Source organism: Aythya ferina (assembly GCF_964211825.1).
Source record: "Aythya ferina genome assembly, chromosome: 1".
Taxonomy (NCBI): domain Eukaryota; kingdom Metazoa; phylum Chordata; class Aves; order Anseriformes; family Anatidae; genus Aythya; species Aythya ferina.
This window is the reverse complement of record NC_140296.1, coordinates 132,949,590-132,970,788: the sequence shown is the minus strand read 5'-3', so window position 1 is coordinate 132,970,788 and position 21,199 is coordinate 132,949,590. Positions and strand designations below refer to the sequence as shown.

The window sequence follows — 21,199 nt, the reverse complement described above, 5'->3', positions numbered from 1 at the left end:
TGAACACAATGACATTTAATCACAGCTGACATGGGCCAAATTCAAAACAGCAATCTCATCATTGGCTGCATGTCCCAGTAACAGGTTAACAGGTTTTAAACAGTCCCAGTGGGTTTTATTTAGAATATCACTACTGAACATCAGTTTTTTTGTTTTTTGGTGGTTTTGTTTGTTTGTTTGTTTGTTTTTGCTTTTTCTTTTTACATACAATCACATATCGCCTTAGCATATGAAAAAAGTTACACTTTTTTTTTTTCCCCCCACAGGTGAGGCCAGGTTACAAATTCCTGAGTTTATACTGCACTTAACACAGTCTCCCTTCTTGAATTTTGAGCTGTTTAAAGCATGCCAGCAATATGCACCATTTCCCTTACCATCTGTAATGCCAAACGTAGTCAAACTTCATTTTAGTACAGTGAATTAGGTAGGGCCTCTGCTGCATTGGTTTTGAATAGATGCAAAGAATCAAGACCTGGAGGACCTGAAATAAGAGCTTTCCTCCTATGACTGGTCATTCATGTACTATCTTTTGTACATGCCATGTTAACTAAGGGAAAACATCTTTACCATCACATTCATTATCAAGAGCTCACTGGGAAACATCTGAAATGAGGAAATCCTAGTCTAAACACTTATGTTTAAACTTCGAACTTTCTTGAGGAAACACTTCCTTGAAAGACATTGTTCTTTTAGTAAGTCCAATATAATGTATGGTATATACAAAAGTCCCTACTTGAGAGATATATATATGTATATATACGTGGAATGCATTCACTTTGCTGTGTTCACAAATATTTTAATGGCGATATGTCTTTAATCTGTTTCTGCCACCAAAATGCCTGTGTTCATCTTCCATTTCTGTCACTTGAATTTATCTGTGAAGAGATAGCAGGAAAAAAAGAAGGTTTTTGCTTTGTTGAATAGTTCCTTATTGGGATTCTCAGCCAGCAATATAAAGTTGCTAATGTGTTGGGCACAACATTAAATCCTTTATTATAATCATGTGTTCCTTGGAGTAGGTAAGTCAATAACTATAGGTGGATTTAGTGGCTGGTAATTCACAGTGCACACAGATGCATTCACGTAGGTAGTAGTTCCATCAGCCATGACACCATAACCTATGAAGAAAGTAAAGCTCTGGTTACTATTATTACTCAGCCTTTATTAATTGCTTTTTATTATTTACCTTTACCATTACCTTTATCGTACAACAACGAGTGTCACATATATTACTTGGAATGCATTTAAAATTCTTCTTAATGCAAAATGTGAAGGTCTCCAGGACGAATACCATCTTTTTCCCACAGTAAAATATTCTGCTATCTTTTAAATCATATAAAACCAAAATTGACCCTCCCTGGTTAGTGGCTACAATCTCTGGCAGCCCGCTCCCCAGACCTCCTTAGAAACACTAATATTCTTCTTTGCAAAACTTTTTTCTTAAAACCTTCTCAGTTTTTGAAGAGATGTGAAGAGAGAGCTTAGAAAATTTCAACACTAAAAAAATGTCTGTATGTCATTTAGATTTGCAGTCATCAATGCACCAGTGTTTGAGCTATTTTCCTTTTTCCACCTTTTTTTTCTCTGTGCTATGTTGTACATCTGTTAAGAAACCAATGAAGAAAAAAGATGACATGACTAAGGGGAGGGTGTGTGCATGTGCACCAGGTTGGGATTTGAAGGAACCACTTCCCATGTGTTTGAACTCGCTAACCAATTTCAACCAGACTTGACAGAAAGACTCTAAAATGCCTGCCCAGGCAGAGAAAAAAGACTTTAGTCATGCATTCTCTGATGGACAAGGTGCATTCACATCCTAAGATACTGTAACTTTTACATGGGAGAAAACACCTCCTGAATGTCTTACTTGTGGGGGAAGTCATTAACTACATCTGATGTGTGGGTAGGCACCCAAGCCAAACAATTCCAGAGCTAAATCTGCAGGAAATCAAACTTCCAGTTCTAAGTTTTGTAGAAATACATTGAAATGATGTTTGAAAAAGTGAAGAAAAAGCCCTTTAACTGCCATGGTGTTATGAAAAATTAGACACACTCTCCACTGTCAAAATCTTTTCATGAATGACTAGGAAAAAAACATGAGCTTGATTACACTAAAACTAAAAGCTTAATGTTGGACACTCAAATTGAAATAAATGCAAGTATTATGCTGAATATGAAGAAATGCAGTCACAATCTGAAACACATACATGATTTTGGAGAGATCACCTGGTGGAAAGCTTTTGTACTACAATTCAGTCTTATCATTAATGTAGTTAACAGAGAAACACATTCATTGCTATGCTGAGTTAAAGCTATTCATATCCTAGGTACCTAGGATCCCAGGTTTTCCAAGTGTAATTTCATGTCTTACAGAAGCATTGTTACTTGCAGAATTTACGAACAAGAAACCAGCAGCCAAACAGCTTTATTTTTCATTCCTTAAAATACCCTGAATAATGCAGGGTCTCTTGGACTCCCCATAGAAAAAACACACTATAGTTAGTAAGTAGGGAGGGAAGAGAACTCTGTCAGGTTCCTGTCACATACATTTCTTTAAATCATGTGCTGTTTGCCACAGAACAATTGTTCTATGTAAAACACAAACTGCACCGAGGACAGCCCGCTTTGCTGCTGGGACTGTCTCCTCAGCTACATGTTTGCAGAGAACAAAATCAGCTTGCTAATGCATTCTTTTTGCTGAAAGATTCATCATGCTACAGTTTTCACTCTTCCCCTACTGCCAAGCACTGGCTGAAATTGGCACAGCAGTATTTTAGCTGGAATCCCTGCCATGCTGCTTGTCACCACCAAGGTTGAAAGGCCACGTGTAGAGGTATTTTTTGGCAGATGCAGAAGTGCAGAGGGAGAATAGGGAAGAAACATCTCATCTAAGCATCTCATCCTCATGGATGTTCAGTAAACGACTGCTGCAGATGTAGCTATACTCAGTCAGGGGAGGAACTCATCTGTTCAAATCATGCATTCTCTCTCTACAAAGAACAGCTTTGTTTGCACAGCCTGTCTGCAATGGGAATTCTCCTCTGCAGAGATTTAGCATCCCACCGCAGAATAGGCTATGCAGCTCCCCATTTGTTTTCTCTAAATTATGATAGTTTACAAGAAGAGTACCTTGTTTTTGTGTTCTGATACCTTTGGTGCCAACTGTATTAATTCACACGATTTACCATTCCGTGGAGGTGCCATTCTTTTCCCTTGGGAGCCAAAGCTGGGCTTGGTCTTAGCAGATGTGATTTTGTTTACCTGCCTGAAGCTTCATGGCTCACTAACTGTTTGCTTACATCCCCTGCAACTCACTTGGCCTACAATTTCTAAAAAGACAATGAGTTTGAACTGTATTCACCAGCTCTCTTGTACAAATTCTCAAAGTCTGTTGCAACACAAAAATGTTAGGAAAAAGTACTGCCTATGCACTGTTTGTTTACTCCGTGCTTTTAACAGCACTTTGGACATTACCTACACATTAATAAGTCACCACAGATGAGATACACAAGGAGAATGGACTTCATCCCTACCCTCTGAAATAAAGATACGAATGTCTTCACTGATTTTACAGCAGCACACTTCTAACCAATGTCACCCTTAACTTAGCAGTGTGAAAACAGCAAGTCAGAGTGGGATTTTTTAGGAAGGGTGATGGTTCTTCATAGAAACAGAAGGATATGAGTGCCAGCTACTCCATTTTTTCCATTTGTTCATTTCTACACTGCTGAGAACCCACAGATATCCTACATCAAAGTCTGGAGCAGTCCCAGAAGCAGAAAGCTGGCAGTTGTAGAGCACCTCTTCCTGCCAGTAAGTTAACATTGCCAAGAACTAAGCGGCTGATAATACATGCTTACATGCTGATGGGTACATTTCTGCAGAGCCCAGTGTTTTCTCTTGGTGGGGGCATGCTTGAAGTCTTGCTGCCATGGAATGCATATGGGAGAGACATCTCTGTAGCTGACAGTGTCTACCTTTCCCTCCACCTGGAGATGAACTCCTACAGTCCCTGACTTCAGTAGATCACATTTGTCACCATTTACTGAATTATGTGAAGGGGACTCATTTTTTCCAATTAAAACTCAAATAGTCAAACTGCCTTGTTTTGTCTGGCTACAAAATGTTTCCCCTGACAAAGCAAATAAATACATGGATAAGCATCTTGCACTTCTACGCATGTTGGAAGTGACATCCCTCTTGATTTTACATAGGCACTGACAAGGAGAGACAACCTTCATTGTCCAATCTTAAAAATTAAGCCCCAGAAGCACCCCCCAAATCATTCTCACCCATTAGAAAAAAGAAAGAAACACAAAACAAACAAACAAACACACAAAAAGAGAAACTGAGACACAAAGAGCTTACAAGAATTATCCTAAATCAAAGAGATTCAGCAGGGGAAAATACAATCCATCAATTCTAATATTTAGTCCCTTTCTGCAACTACTGGACTTGTGTTATTTTAAAATTTACAGTAATCCTCACTGTGATGGAAGCATCACCCTACTTTATAGATGTAGAAACTAAAAGAGAAGCTGAAATACAAATATTGAAAGGCAAATATCAGCCAATTTCATCTGTATATATGCAGCTAAATAAGTATCTGAATTCCAGAAGTGCTTCAGTTCAAACATTCAATTTTAAAAATACTGGTTAAAGCAGACAGCTTCTGTGGTTGTGGTTTTTAAGTATATATACAGAAAGAAATGTTTTCTAACCTTCATGGATGTGTCCAAAAACATGAAGCCTTGGCTGTACCCGTCTCTGGACTGTGTTCAGCAGCTCAACACATCCTACCCGTTGCATTTTCTTAGGTACCCAGTCTAGGAAACCTTTGGAAAAGAAAGGAAAGCTTTAAAAGAAGACGTTATCTGCAAAGCTGTACTGCTGTAACATTCAAAAATATTTCTGAGATTTAATGTCACATAACTTCTCATAAGCAGTCATAGAAAAACAGGCATGGAAAAAAATCGTGTTTGCCTTGGTAAGTAGAAGAGGAAACAAGGAAAAATAATTGAAGAAAAACTTAAAAGCCCATCTGAAGAAACAGAACTATGGTAACTCTTGCCAATAATTTTTCAAGTGAAAAAATCACTGCATTTTAAGCATTTTTGCACTACTGTTAGCAGGAAAAGTCAATGATTTATTCATTCTTCTTCCTTTAAGAAACGGAGGATTAAAGAGCAAGACTCCAAAGCAAGTCTCTGAAATTAAGCATCTAATTCAACACTTAGCTGTTTAAATCTAGCCCTGGGATGTAGTTATTAAAACTGAACACTTTAATTGATGTAATGGAATTTGTGTGGCTAATGACAAAACTGTATTTTTATCACATCGAATCTTACATTAGTGGAACCGAGGTGAGGAACCCACAGTGTATTTAAAAACAGTATCCTCGAGTAGACCTGGCTTAAGGGCTTCAAACAGCCAGGGAAACTCAGCCCTTCTGCAGCAGATATGCTTTAAGTGCTATATTTACTCACATAGATCCATACAAAAATGCACTTTTTATGAATATAGACAGAAATGCACACCAACTTGCTTCTGAGTCCAAAAGCATGCAGCAGGGGGATGCTTACTGCCAACTGAAGTGTGGTGTTTTCTTCACAGTAGTATAAGAAGGATGTTGTATTAGATGCTTTGGATTAACCGATCTTGTTTCCTTTATGTTGTTCTGCCATTTTCATCAGGCTCAAATTTGGAAACGTAAAAGATACAATTATTCTGTTTTGTAACTAGCTAGACCACTTATCCTCAGAGTACTCAGCCTCCTGACCTGGAAGTCTGAGATAAGGAGCAGAAGAAACCCCCTTGTTTAGGGGCATCTCCCTGAACTTGTTTCCAGTTCATGTGGAAACTGTTAAGAGACCTACTGCTCCACCTGGACTGTCACGAGTCCATGGGGCCAGACCGGAGCTGGTGGATGCAATTGCTGGGCTGCTTTCCATCATCTATCAGTGGTCTTGGTCATTTGAGAGGTCCTGGATGACTGGAGACTTGCTAATGTGATGCCCATCTATAAGAAGGGTTGTAAGGAGGAACCAGGGAGCTACAGGCCCGTCAGCCTGACCTTGGTGCCAGGAAAGGTGATGGAACAGATCATCTTGAATGCATCACGCAATGTATGTGGGACTACTGGGGGATCAGACACAGCCAGAATGGATTCTTGAAAGGCAAGTCCTGCCTGACCAACTTCGTCTCCTTCTACGACCAGGTGACCCACATGGTGGATGAGGTAAACGCTGTTCATGTAATCTACCCAGATTTCAGCAAGACCTTTGACACGGTCTCCCATGGTAATCTCCTGGAGAAGCTGGCAGCCCATGGCTTGGACAGGTACACTCTTAGCTGGGTTAAAAACTGGCTGGATGGCTGGGCCCAAAGGGTGGTGGTGAACAGAATGAAATCTAGCTAGCAACCGGCCACCAGTGGTGTTCCCCAGGGGTTAGTGTTGGGGCCCATCCTCTTCAGTAGCTTTACTGATGATTTGGATGAGGGAATTGAGTGCACCCGCAGTAAGTTTGAAGACAACACCAAGTTGGGGGTAAGTGTCAATCTGCTGAAGGTAGCAAGACCCTGCAGAAAGACCTGGACAGGTTGGATTGATGGGCAGAGGCAGATGGGATGAGGTTCAACATGGCTAAGTGCCAGGTCCTGCACTTTGGCCACAACAACCCCATGCAGCGCTACAGGCTTGCGGCAGAGTAGATCAAAAGCTGTGCAGAGGAAAAGGATATGGGGGTGTTGGTCAATGCTCACCTGAACATGAGCTGGCAGTTTGCTCAGGTGGCCAAGAAGGCCAACGGCATCCTGTCTTGTATCAGGAATAGTGTAGCCAGGAGGACCAGGGAGGTGATTGTCCCCCTGTACTCTGCTCTGGTGAGGTCGCACCTCAAGTACTGTGCTCAGTTTGGGGTCCCTCAGTACAAGAAGGACATCAAGGTCTTGGGGCATGTCCAGAGAAGGGCTATGAAGCTGGTGAAGGGCCTGGAACACAAGTCCTGTGAGGAGTGGCTGAGGGAACTGGGGTTGTTTAGTCTGGAGAAGAGGAGGCTCAGGGGAGACCTTATTGCTCTCTACAGCTGCCTGAAAGCAAGGTGTGGGGTACTGGGGGTCAGCCTCTTCTCACAGGTAACTAGCAATAGGACTAGATGGAATGGCTTCAAGTTACACCAGGGGAGTTTTACGTTAGAAATGAGGAGACATTTCTTCTCAGAAGGAGTAGTCGGGCACTGGCATGGGTTGCCTAGGGAAGAGGTGGAGTCACTGTCCCTGGGGGTGTTCAAGGAAAGGTTGGATGTGGTGCTTAGGGACAAGGTTTAGTGGGTGACATTGGTAGTAGGGGGATGGTTGGACCAAATGATCTTGGAGGTCTTTTCCAACCTTAATGATTCTAGGATTCTAGGATTCTGTGTGTTCTGGTACTCTCACTGTGCCTGTCATAGCTCTGCATCCCTGACTTAGATTGCTGCAATGATTGTTGCGAGAATATATTGTACATTTGAAAAAACTGTAGTCAGCCAGAGAGGTGCAGAGTCTGGACCTACTTTTCATGTGTTTTCTTTTCAGATTCACTCAAGCATGGCTAAGTAGCAGCTAACCAACTGGCTTAAAAGACCAAAAGAGTGGTATTCAAGCTCTTGGAAATGCTCTCAGGTTTATTAGAGTTTCAAAGTAGGTTCATACATTGAGAAATAACTCTTTAGATGCCAGTGCCTGAAAACTGGGCTCATTATAGTATGGGTTTTTATAAAAATAGTAGAAGTTTGCCCCACTATCGTAGTTGTATCCTAGGTGTCAAAAAGAGGAAGCAATGGATGTAGATTCCTAATTCATTCAGATGCCTCTCAAGACACTGTTGGCTCCTGATGGGGTGATGCACAAAGAGAAAGCTGTCTGAGTGACAGACAGAGCAGGTCAATGCTGAGTTCTGTTAATCAGTTCTACCTGTCATTCCTGGTATCCAATGCAATTCAAAATTCAATGTAGGAAATAACAACTATTTAAGATGCCACAGTGAAGCCAGCAGTTCCTCTGGAATCCAGTTCGTGGTTTTTTGTTTTTTTTTTTTTAAAGCAAAATTGTTGTAACTTTAGGTTTTGTTACATTAACGATTTGAAACAGTTAATTGTCAAAATGTCTGTGGTGAACATAAAGGCAAAAGTATTTCCTCTTCAAAAACTTCACAAACAAAAATCCATAAAATTAACTTCTCCATTAAATTAAACATTATTTATGTTGAACATGTTTTTGTTTACATGCATTATCAGCCTTCTGAAGCTTTCCCTTATGTTAGCAGCTTATTATGTACACCTGACTACACAAACTAAGAATAATTGATTACACCTAGCTAACAAATAGAGTTCATCTTCGTGTTTTTGTAATGTTTGGTTAGTTGAAACAGGTTTATGCAGCTGTCAGGAAAGTATAAACCTTTGTAACAGACAATCAAGCAGACAGCTAGAAATGAAGACTTAAGGGTGAAATTAAATTAAAAACAAATAAAGAAAAGTGAACTTTTTGAAGAGAAATAAAAGAATCATAAATGCATACCTTTAGGAGTCAAGGAAAGGACTTTACAAGTTACACTATACATAAAATTAATAAAAATATGCTGATTTAGAAATGAGCATTAGCACTGATCATGGGATCATGAATATTGTATTTTATAAACTACAAAAATATGCTATATATTTATTAATAACAAACAGGTTAAAATAAAATGGTCAATAACAGCTGTTTAATTTTTGTTTCCTTATCCTGTGTGAATCTCTGTTTCCTTGCCGCAGTTTCATCCCAAAGCACTCCTCTAAAACAGAAAAAAAATTACTTGTGGTTCAGATTTTCTTTACACATTTAAGGGACTAAGAAGCACAAAGTCCATTAACTCTTAATGGTGCTTCTGCATCTAAATCATACAGGCAATTTTAAAACTATCTAATAATGAAGCATTAATTAGTTTAGGGGGATGCATGCAGTCTGGAAGTGAATGAATAAAAAAGGAGTAGAGAAAATGGATGATCGACAGAATTTAGGCACCCATTCTGGAATGTAAGAGGAATTTGTAAGAACACTGATTGCTTTTTATGATCATTAGGAACAGCTCTAGTGATGCTGTCCAAGATCAGAACAAAAAGAAACAGCTTCCTGGTGAAAATAATTGGCTCCCAGGGTCAAGGAGGATCCTGTTTCTCAAAATGTCTGTGGACAGAGATACACAATAAAGAGGTTCTGTAAGTTAGGTAGAGTGCTAATTTCTTTTGAAGCGTAATGTATTTGTTACCATGGATGTCAGGGATGCCAACAGCTGATGCCCTCAGGCAAAGTGTTCTGTGCTGAAGCCGTCTATTAATGAATCAATAAGACAAAGAAATGGGATCTTCAAAAAAACAAAATCCTTGGAGGATGGCTCAAACTGAATAAATAATAATAATAAATAGTAATAACAACAGCAATACAGGTTTAACCAGATGGCAAAATTAGCCCAGTGCCTGAAACTGGGTGCTGAGAAACTTGCTCTCTACCTTCAGTCCCTGGATTTTCAAGCCCTAGGTACAGGGATATTCTTCAAAGGAGCTGAGGAGCTATATTATTATTCCTTGTAAAATACAAATGGAAAACTGTTTATTGCTGGTCTGTTGCTGGATTGTGTTAAAAATTAGTAATTCACCCATGCTGTCCAAAGAGCAGGCCAACTAGTGCAGAATTTGGGTTTGTGAAACAGGAAATTCATCAAGTCAGCATGAAAATACAGCTTTGGGTTGGAGGGGGACATTAGTGCAAGTGAGGGAGGAAGACTGTACTACAAACTAATCCTGTATTTCTCTCCAAGCAGACTCCCTTTTTCAAGTCTACTGATTTCACCACTGTCAGAGCGGGAGGACGCATGGGCAAACTGGACCTTGTTAATTTATAAAACTTATTAAGACTTTATTTATGAGGACTTCAGTTTTGTACCTGTTATTTAACTTTCCACCACTGATCGTAAGTAATCATGAAACATAAACCCAAGCCAAAGCACTGGTGCTGCTGAAAACAGTAGGGTTGTTACTTCTGACTTTTACAACTAAGGTTTCCACTCTTTGTCTAAGGACAGCCATCAGTTACTGTATAAACATCTGAAATACACAGCTAACAGCACTAATATTTTCTTACCGAGAGGTGGTCCATGTGTTATAAGAATATCTATCCCATCTGGAATAAGGTTCCATTTCTCTAATAGCGCTTGGCCTCGTGGAAGATTAAAGCCCCAGCCATAAAACCAAGGTTGCCTGCCAAGAGAGGAGGAGAATGTCTTCAGTGCTACTTCCATGTATTGGTTATCTAATTAAAATATTGACTTCCTAGTAGCCTGGAATTTGAAGACACAAATAGCATTCATTTTCTTCTTTCTGTGCACAGTAAAACCCTCTTTACATACAACCAGTGTTACTTAACTACTGTGGAAAATCAGTGCACTCTCCCTATGAGTTTCAGTAGGCAGCACAGAACAAAATATTCATACAGTTACTCTAACCAGGTGAACAGTAACTCTCACAAGACCTAGGTACCAAGACGTCCACTTGAATTAGCATGCTGGACTCCTGTGGTATCTAGAACACCTGTCACAGATAGCCAGGTGTGGATATGTGTTCCACATTCCCTCAAATTGTATTTGGCCCATAGCCTACTGTCATTTGGGCAAGGGCAGACCCTGGCACAGCTACAGAGCCCACTCAAAAGCTGGAGACATCACCTATGCTGGTTTGTTTCTCCAGTGGGAAGCATCCCATCAGAAAAAAAAGAACGCTTCTTCTTTTCCTACATATAATTTTCTTCTGTTCTCTGGTGTGTTGAGTTGCTTTTAAGTAAGACTTTACATATTCAGGATTTCTTATCAGATGGGCATTTATATTTTTAAAAACATACTTATAGACTGGCTCATTGTGGAGCAGGGGGATTGTAACACTGCCAATCAGAACACAATTTATCCGTATCTTGCTATCCTGTTGATTAAAAAAATGTGTTTCACTGCAATTATATCACAGTGGTAAATTATGTTTTGCTGACTATGCTCTAATTCTCAGCCATAAAATTGACAGGTTAGTTTTAGGTTGAAATTTTTTAATAATTTTTTTGACTGACTTGTTCTGAGCATGTCCATATTTGAGGAACAACAAATAGGCTGCTGTGATTTAATAAGGTTTATGATAATTGCAGCCTTAGTGTTTAAATACATACACATCAACCAGACTTCCCTTTGAGATGTTACTTTGTTAAAGAAAGATTTACACTCCCTCACTGCATCAAAAGACAGAAAGAAATCTTTTAAACAAATTCTCTGAACATCATGTATGGCAAAGACAAAAATAACAACATTAACATAGTAACATCATCACATCATGTATGGCAAAGACAAAAGAAAATACCCATAAAGCTATTAATCATCTTGTTCCATTACTGATTCTTGACTAACATTTCAAAAATTAGCACATCTGCAATATTCATGATGATATATTTTCTACTTTTCCTTTTAGAATGCTGCAAAGCACATGTCTACTGAAAACAGCTTAAAAATACAGAGCTTGTGAAAATATAAAGGGATGTGGCTTACCCGGGGGAAGAAAATTCTGGTAAAGGGAAAACAGAAGGGGGCTTTGCAAATGTTTCCTTTTTCTAGAGACGACAAAAGCCTCAAGCTTTCTAGAGAGGTGTCTGAAGGCTTTCTGTGTTCACAGCTAGGAGACAGCTCATCTCCTAGCTCCTCATCACACAATGCCCTGCATAACCAGGTGTCCAGAAAAAAATAAAAAAATAAAAAAAGTGAAGCTTCGCACATCTGCCACTGGGACCAGAAATATATCTCAGCCTCCAGAAGCTGTGACGAGTGAGGTGAAGCTGTGTGAAGATGAGATGCTAACAGCATGAAGCAGAAATGTTGTTTTGAGTCAGGTGGCTCACACCAAGGCAGCTGGCTGAGAAAAAGACCTAGCCCTTCACCAGCTTCTGCCTTCACATTTTACACCACACGTATCCGGTTAGTTGTTCATCATCCAGGCTTTCCTCCCAGGAGGAACAGCAGCTGGCTCGCAGGTACATGACTTCTCCCTTTCCTACTGCTGGGGCAATTACTCATGGTCTATTCACTGGCTTATTTTGCAGTCAGCTGCTCACAACTTTGGTTTGTAATTCTGTCATACAGACCAAACCCCAGTCTGATCAGAGATCTTTATGTTCTGCTCACCACTGACAGGAATATTTTTCTCTCACAGACACACTGTGAAAATAAAGCAAACAAGTTTGTAAGGTGCTCAGATGTCACGGAAGTGGCAGGCTTTATAAAAACATACAGGGGTTAGGCTTTTTCCAGATTCCCCACCCCTGTCTTGGGATCGCACTACAAACCTTGTGTGCCAAGCAGCTTCCTTCACCAACATGAAAACACTCAACTACTTGGCAAACAGTATTTAGGTCCAGAGCAAGTTTTCCAGGAGGAAAATCTCACTGACAGAAAATATTTGCAAGGGCAAACAGGACACAAACAAAGCATCAGTCAGTGCAGTAAATCCTGCTTTGGCTGTTGAAAGCCACTGAGAGACGCAGGGAATGCAGCCCAGTGCTCCCACCCGCTGCCCAGGTCAGGATGGTCCCCAGGACCTCAGTGGGATAAAAGGTCAGGATCTGCCCCACCACCCGCTGGCACGCCAGGCACAGCAGAACCAGCTGCAGCCAGGCTGCTCCCCTGGAAGAAGCCAAGGGGAAAGAACAATATTTGCCAAAGAAGAAAAGGTCAAAAACCTACCAAGCCATTATTTTAAGCACACAATGAAGCATTTATAAGGAGATGTAATTGTGACCATCACAGGTTGCATCAGCAGTCGGTTTAATCCTGTTGAAACCCAAAAGACCACGAATTGCACATGCAGACGTGAGAGCATCTGCGTGCCTCTCCTAGGCCTAGCCCATAGGTTGCCACTTGTTAAAAGCCCGTTTCCCCTTATGAATAGGCATGATCTGCTTATTAAGACCTGCAGCACTTTCCCCTGTCTCTGCCTCCCTTTGTGCCTGCAGCTCGCGCCCGCCTGAGCTGCAGGCTGGTAAGTTATGCATGCTGGAGCTGTTCTTTTGTGAAGGGGAAATGTTAGAACTCGCCTGATTTGCCATAATGCTGTCTTTTGTGACAATCCCAAGATTGAAAGAAATGGTTGGAGCATTTCTGACAAAAATATGAAGTCCCAGGAAGGATTCAGAGGGGGATGGTAGTGTGCTTTACATTTAAGAGGGAAGAAAAATCATGCACTTCAGTGCCCTCACCCCCAAAGCAAAACAAGCTTCATATGCATGCAGGGATTTTATAAAACCCCAAGTCCCTTCTTCAGAAAATTTATTGCAAAAGTTTCTGGGTAGGAAAAAATAAATCTTCTCTAATAACCACTAACAAGTCTGCAATCTGGATGTCATGCATAGACAACTTGGTCTAAAATTTCCATTTATGATGAAACCTGAAAATAAAGTTGAAGTCTTAATATCAAGCACAGAATTTCTGGATCTCTTTATTAGTGCTTGCTCAGGAAATGTGTAATGTTTATATAGATATAGATGCTTCAATAATAGTTTGCATTTTAGGAAGAAAATGCTACAGTATGTTCTAAAAGAGAAAATCTGCTACTAAAAAAAAAAAAAAAGAAAATTATTTGGCAATTAGAGATATACATCATGAACGTATTTCACCTCTGAAGTGAAGCACTCATAGAAATGTACTTTGATTTAGATCTCATATTCTTAAAGGGAACAGTGTGGATCTCTCCATTTACTCTGAAATTCAACGGTATTATTATTATAAGAATAATGATTGTCTACATATAAGACTCTAGGGGGAAACTACATCAGAAATGAATTTGTTTACATCACAATTAACCTTATGTTAAAAACATATGAACAAGTTTTGCAGGTCAAATAACCCACCATTCAAAAAGGGCTCAATTATCAGAATTTGTGCTAGCAATCAGATGTTGCTTTATGTACTGAATTTCTATCTTTCTGTTCTAAAGTAACCATTGGAATAATTTTCTTACAGAATGATAGTTGCTATGACAACCATAGCAAATTTTCCTTTTCTGAAACAGATGTCTCATTTAGTTGAAAATTAGAATGTGAAAAACCCATGGGAAAAATTAATTCAAACTTTAACAGAACACTGACTACAATGTAATCTCTTATAGGTTAACCCCTTAACATCTTTCTGCACTCTTGTAGTAACCTTCTCATAAATTCTAATTAATCCAGTTCAACCTCCTATGAATGACTTTCTCAGCTATCATTAGTGCTTTAGTTGTTTTTGAAAGGAGCATTTCTGTTACAATAATAACAGAAAAAAAGTCATACAAAAAAAAAAAAAAAGTGGTCAAACATATTACTTCCTTAATTATTTATTAGTTTTTCTTCTTTTATTCAGCTACTCCTGGAAAGAGTAACTGTCTAGTCCAAGAATTCTTTTGTCATTTAAATGGGGCATAACTTGGTTTTACATATGATTTACTGTAAAGGGCAGTGATGCACTACACAGACTTGACCTGTAATTTATGTGAACATCGAAGGTTTTCAATTTTCAGACCACTGGTATATATCTTACTCTGCTCAGCAAACGTACAAGGGAACCCAAAAAAGGATACTTGACTGGGGAAAACTATCAATGTGCATGTTTTTTTCTATTACACTCAATGAGAGGGTGAAGTCTAAATCATTACCTTGGCTTTATTTAAACATTGTAACTTAAAGAATGGATTTCTTCCTCTCTGTACACTTATCTGCTCCACAGGAACCTCCATGGTACTCTGCCATCAGCTACAAATGAACCCAACAGGCAGTCACTGGGCAGTTTCAAAAACATTCCCACCACAGCACTGCCTTAGTGCTCACGCGGTGCAAGCTACCCAAGGAACTTCAGGACTGCCAGATTTACAGCAGCAGCTTCATCTGGTTTGTCTGGTTGTTTTAGACAAATCCTGCCACCAGTAGGCACGCAATTACTCTTGTTGACTTCAAGGGATAACTCCCTTACAGAGTCCAATATCCACAGGGAGCTATGGGTGGTAACAGACTCAATAGTTATTAGCGTATCAAAGGGATCAGTGGGTAACATCTTGTGTGCACTTGAAGAACAAAAAATATACAACTAGAATACAATCATTATATCTCCTCATTTCCGTAAAGCTTCCTACATAAATCTTTTCTGCAGCTGAAAGGCAAATTCTCTCACTAGAATTCCTCTGCTTACAAAATAAATTTCAATGGTTCATGAAGACATGCAACTTGTTCCCGTCTTTCCTCCACAACAATTGTCATTTTTCTCCTATAGGAAAATAAGCAGAGAGTGGCCTATGACTGTAAAGAAGCTCACTGGGAAAAGAATGGAACAAATACTCTCATTTCTGCTCCCTTTCCCTACAATTGTAGAGACACACATCAATCTAATTTTTCCTGCTCTTCATTTATTAGTTACAGTTCAATGAACAAAGGTATACAATAACGTATACCTTCCTTGTCTGCCTGGAGTTCACATCCTTCAGGTGGTCATCAACCAATCTCTTTAAGTACCTTTCTAGCCTATTCTAAGTAGCTATCTCCAGTTCACTGAGCATTTTTACAGCTTTTTACTCAGTTTTCTCATTTTCTCTCCATGTAAAGAATCATAAAAGTATGCCTTTTTGTTTGATTGTTTGGTTGTTTGTGTTTTTGTTTTGGTTTTGGTTTGGTTTGTTGTTTTTTTTTTGTGTCATCAGTTGTTTCTACATCTAAAGTAGGTATGAAATAACAATGTTCTGTCTTTTTTTCTTTGCTGCAAGAGGACAGCCCAAAATAGGCAGGGACCGAAGGAACAAGGTAGGGCACTGTTTGTAGGCTTTGAACAAGTGTTCATCGCCTTGGCATCAAAGCATATTAACAGCATAACTGAGATGTAAAGAAGAACATGTTTCAGAAGTTGTGAGGAGACATATTATGACCAGATACCATGTGAGAGAGGGTGGTACATTATTTACAGAAGTGGCGTACAGCAGTGTACAGAAAGGATTAAATTACACAAAAAAAAAATAATATTCATAATATTGGAAGCCAAGTGTTTTAATGAAAGCCAAGGCCTCATACTTAAATCAATTAAATGCACCTTATAGTTAATCTCATAGATGATTATCCTCTGGAACACACAGCCACGAAGTACAGCTCAGCAGGTGAAAGTCAGAAGTGGCAGGGAGAGGAACTAAGCTAAGAACTTCAGCTAAGACAATAAAAGGCTTGCACAGCGTTACCTAGGGAGTCTGTAGTGAACACCAAATTGAATTTGGATCCTCCATCAGTCTACCGGCCACAAGAAGTACATTTCTTCCATGGGAAAGTTTACTGTGTTTTGTTTTGTTTTTTCTTTTGTTGTTGTTGTTTTTTTGTTTGTTTTGTCTTACTTGCTTTGCATCCAAGGTTGTAATTCTCAGAACTCTGAATTAAATTAAATTACTGTTTTCACAAAAGGAAAGGAGTGTATAAATCAGAATGTGACCCTTTGTCAGTAATTATTTCTTTTGCAATTTGAGTTACATATGAAGCCATGCATCTTTTGTTTAGTAAATGATTTCATACATCTCTGATTGGACAGAAGAAAGAATGAGCTGTGACTAATAGGAACTGATCATTTTTAAACATTAATTTGTTATAAAACAATGAAAAATAAAATGAAATCTATTTTTATCTTCATAACAAGAACACAGAAGATAACAGGTAAGGAGAAAAAATAATGAAAGACTGAATTTAAAACATGCCAACACCAAATGCAAATAGTTTATTTCATTCTGCTGGGAACCAAATGATAATGTCCCATCTGATTATTTTTTTTAAATAATAAAATAAACTTCACAAACAACCTTTAAAGCTCATTCGGAATAATTGGATATGAGATTCAATGCTGAGAGGACAGATGTAGAACTGTATGGACATTCAGTATTATGGATTTAATGCAGGGCTAATGTGTTTAGCTCCTGGTATCTCAGAGTCTGTTCCCTCAGTTTTCCCAACATGAAAAATATATGTACAGGTAGGTTATCCAGACTATATTTCAAATACTTGTAACTGTTAAGTCACAGTGAGAAGAAGGACTTAAGAGGGAGTAAGGGGATTGAACAGCCTCTGTCCACAGTACAGTCACCATCTCCTTTTAAATGCAAAACTTGCCACAAATATAACACTCAGTATGGAAAAATAATTCAAGTCTCATCCATGCATGGCATCTCTACAGTTTTTCACTATCAGATGACCAGACAGCTAAAGAAACATATTCTTCTTCTGCACATCTGGCTAGTTGGGGTTTACTGTAGTACTTTGAGACTGTGCAGAAGTCAGCTGAGGAAATGGAATATCCCTCCAAAGGGAGACACTTGGGGTGTGGTTTGTTTTTTTGTTGTTAGTTTTTTTACAATGAAGCTCCTGGAGGGACTCTCTTAGATGAAACATGAATAAAATACGTAGGATGCACAGGTGCACTGAGAATTGATAAAAAAGGCCCTCACAGCAGCCACTTCTCAGTTTAGTAACTCACCAGGTTTACATTCTTTTCTCAAAATACCAGGACTAATTAGGCCATATGGACTAACTGTCTGCCAGTTCTTTCTTTGTTTTCCTTCTTTTTTTTTTTTAAAAAAAAAGAAAAATCAAAGCCGTTTTGAGTTAAGCAAGCATGAAAATGCTTCCAAAACAATTAAATTAATACTCCAAATGCATATATACACATAAAGTATACTATTAACATTTTCAAATGAAGATATTTCTTGTTTTAAACAGCACATACTGATATGTCATATGGCCTGTTTCTACCTAAAGTGAACAACATACAAGCAATCCTAAAATCCAAATTAATGTTTTCCTACAGTCCTAAATTCACCCCACACCAGAGTGGTGGAAAGCAACTGCTGCAATGTAACTTTCTATGCCTACATCTTAAACACATAGATGTCCATTTGGCTAGCCAGGAATTCTGAGATAGCCCTATAAAAATAATATACTTACCTGATGTAAATTATACAACTAGAAATACGAGACACACACAGGTGTAGCCCTCCATTTTAATATTGGTTTAAATTTGCTTTTTTACTAGGGATGAAATCCTCGTATTAATTCATGTTAAATTATGTCAATTTATAAAATACAATTATGAACGACAAATCCAAAGGAAGTGTTCTGATTTGTGAACAAGTTCTGAGTGTTGTGAACAGCTCCACAACAAGTGATAGATTACTGGTTTTTTCCCCTTAAATTCTGGCCAGAAAAAAAGAGAAAAAAATGGAGATAACCATGTTACAATTAGACCCTGTGATGGTGGCTCTGTTTACAGTTCTGCACTTCCTTAGAGCAGGATGTAAAGTCACGATCTACTTCTCAACGTAGCAATGCACCTATTTTGAAAAAAAATGATGGAAAACACATACATACAAGCATCTGTGAAGTAGAGAGGCTGATTCTCACCAGCATAAACGGTTTAAAGCTGGTGGAGCTCTGCCAGTTTACTCCAGCTGAGAATCAGCTCCATGTAGATCTGCTCCAAACTAGATAGCTATTTGTGTTTCTCCTGGAACATTGCCAAAGGGCTCATCAAAGTACCCAACTGTGTTTACATCTTTGAAACATCCTGAAACCGCTGCTGTCTGAGACTACAGTCCAGACCACAGATATAGCTTGCAGTCCTTTTGTTGAAGTGGGGAAAAAAAAAAAGGCACCAAAAAATAAACACTTTAAACTTTAAAATCTGCTCTGTCTCATAAAATTAAACTTTTAAAGAAAAATAAACAAAAAACTGCTGTGGGGGATTGCTATTTCACTCTCGTGGTTTATGAACTGCAGGAAAGTGTAGCCAATTCCCTATAGTGAGATTACAGGTCTCTTCTTCCATAGGTCTTAAATTAAAAACCAGCTGAATACAAAGTGAGCTAGTTTACTGGATCAGAAAATTCAATTATTTCTGCTAAGTAACTGAATGTGAACTACTTCAATACTACTTCTAATAATATACAACTAATAATTATCACCCAAGAAAGAACCTTTTTTCTACCAACCTAATTAAACTGAAGCAATATATTTTTCGACTGCTCTCAAATTTAACTAAAGCTAGAAACATTTGCAACAAAACAAGCAAATGCAAATCTCCAGTCATATGCAGAAATATAAAGCCACACCATTTATTCAGACATTACAAGAAAAAGCACTTATGCCGAAATGTGATGGGAAATAAACATAACTGCTGATCCATATTTAGCAGACATACACAGAAATACACATGCACACATAGCATCATGTCCTCCTGCACTCCAGTACAGATACAGTGGAGGAACACAACTGCAAAGTGGATGCAAAGGATCTTTGCATTCAGTAACTGACTAAGCTCACTCTGTGAGAGGTCACTTTGAAACATCTTAGAGAATTGATCCATATCCAACATGTATGTGTAAGCAGTACACAACGGTGTTTGACTTACTGTTTTTTTCTTTCTTTGACTATTCAGAGATTAAATTGTTCCAAACTCCTCAGCCCTGGGCAATGTTTGGGAGAAGTCTTTTTTGAGAGAAAACATTTTCTGGAACATTTGTTAACAGGGAAGAAAATAATGAATATTCTAAATTGCTGTCACTTGAAAAAAAAATCTCATGGGAAATGGAGAAGTAAAAGTTCTCAGGAATACACAACAGCTAGAATTTATCACGTTGGCCTGCCTTTGATTAATTTATGAGCTACAATACATGTAGTTAGATTTACACTTTCATTCACTCACATAACCTAGTGCAGAGTTTAATTATCACAGAATCACAGAATTTCTAGGTTGGAAGAGACCTCAAGATCATTGGGTCCAACCTCTGACCTAACACTAACAGTCCTCCACTAAACCATATCCCTAAGCTCTACATCTAAACGTCTTTTAAAGACCTCCAGGGATGGTGACTCCACCACTTCCCTGGGCAGCCCGTTCCAATGCCTAACAACTCTTTCGGTAAAGAAGTTCTTCCTAACATCTAACCTAAACCTCCCCTGGCGCAACTTTTGCCCATTCCCCCTTGTCGTGCCACCAGGCACGTGGGAGAACAGACCAACCCCCACCTCACTACAGCCTCCTTTAATGTACTTATAAAGAGTGATAAGGTCACCTCTGAGCCTCCTCTTCTCCAGGCTGAACAAGCCCAGCTCCCTCAGCCGCTCCTCGTATGACTTGTTCTCCAGGCCCCTCACCAGCTTCGTCGCCCTTCTCTGGACTCACTCGAGCACCTCGATGTCCTTCTCGTAGCGAGGGGCCCAAGTTTAAAGAATAAAAAAAATTCGTGCTGGGAGCCCTCATGGCCAAAGAGCGGCCACCAGCTCCCTCCTTCCCTCCCGCTGCATCTCTGCCATCTCCACGAGGAGCAGCCAGCAGGTTGGGCTACTTGCTTATTAGTTAACAACAACCATGTTCCTTTAACATGCTACAGAAAATTTACTTGCAGTCTGAGAAATTTTGATTTTGCCTCATACATATTTTTTTCAGCATTTTTTTATGATTCTGGCTAATTCTTTTCAGTTGCTTAATCTGTATGGCAGTATTCATTAAAAAGACCTCTCCTGAATTCAGTATGATTGCTAATATGAGCAATGACAGCTGTATAGTTCTTCTTTAGGAAGAACTTCTTTACCGAAAGGGTTGTTAGGCATTGGAACAGGCTGCCCAGGGAAGTGGTGGAGTCACCACCCCTGGAGGTCTTTAAAAGACTTTTAGGTGTAGAGCTTAGTGATATGGTTTAGTGGAGGACTGTTAGTGTTAGGTCAGAGGTTGGACTCAATGATCTTGAGGTCTCTTCCAACCTAGAAATTCTGTGAGTCTGTGTGATTCCGTGATATACCTAGGGTTTACTGAATGAGACTCAGATTTCCTGTGTTTCCAAGTCCTGAAAAGAGAACGCTTGTCAGGACATGTTTACCACATGAAATTCACCAATTTTAGCAAAATGCCATTAGTAAAAAAAAAAAAAAAAAAGGTGTGGGGGAGAAAAAATATCCAGTGATCTGTTTCTGATGTTAAACCAGCCAGAATGCACTCTGAAGTCTCACTTTCTGCCCCTGGAAAACCTTTTACTCTTCAAGAGTTCAATATCTTACAGTTCTCCCCACCACCTCCCCTGAACAGCTGAATTTAATAGATCAAAATCATTTTGCA

At 39.1% G+C, this 21,199-nt stretch overlaps 1 protein-coding gene across 12 annotated transcripts in view; it reads right to left on the bottom strand.

Moving 5' to 3' along the window:
- The window catches only part of MPPED1 (metallophosphoesterase domain containing 1), a 66,669-nt gene continuing 45,470 nt past the window's right edge, over positions 1 to 21,199 (bottom strand). For 11 of the 12 annotated variants that reach the window (XM_084505808.1, XM_084505813.1, XM_084505811.1 and 8 more), the window contains 3 exons: positions 10,159 to 10,274; positions 4,722 to 4,835; positions 1 to 1,118 (listed from right to left, as the gene is read on the bottom strand). In XM_084505808.1, coding sequence (XP_084361934.1) covers positions 1,000 to 1,118; positions 4,722 to 4,835; positions 10,159 to 10,274 — 349 coding nt within the window. In that variant the 3' untranslated portion in view covers positions 1 to 999. Of the gene's footprint in view, positions 1,119 to 4,721; positions 4,836 to 4,872; positions 8,813 to 10,158; positions 10,275 to 21,199 lie in introns of those variants that run through there. The other variant, XM_084505810.1, reaches the window with a different exon arrangement.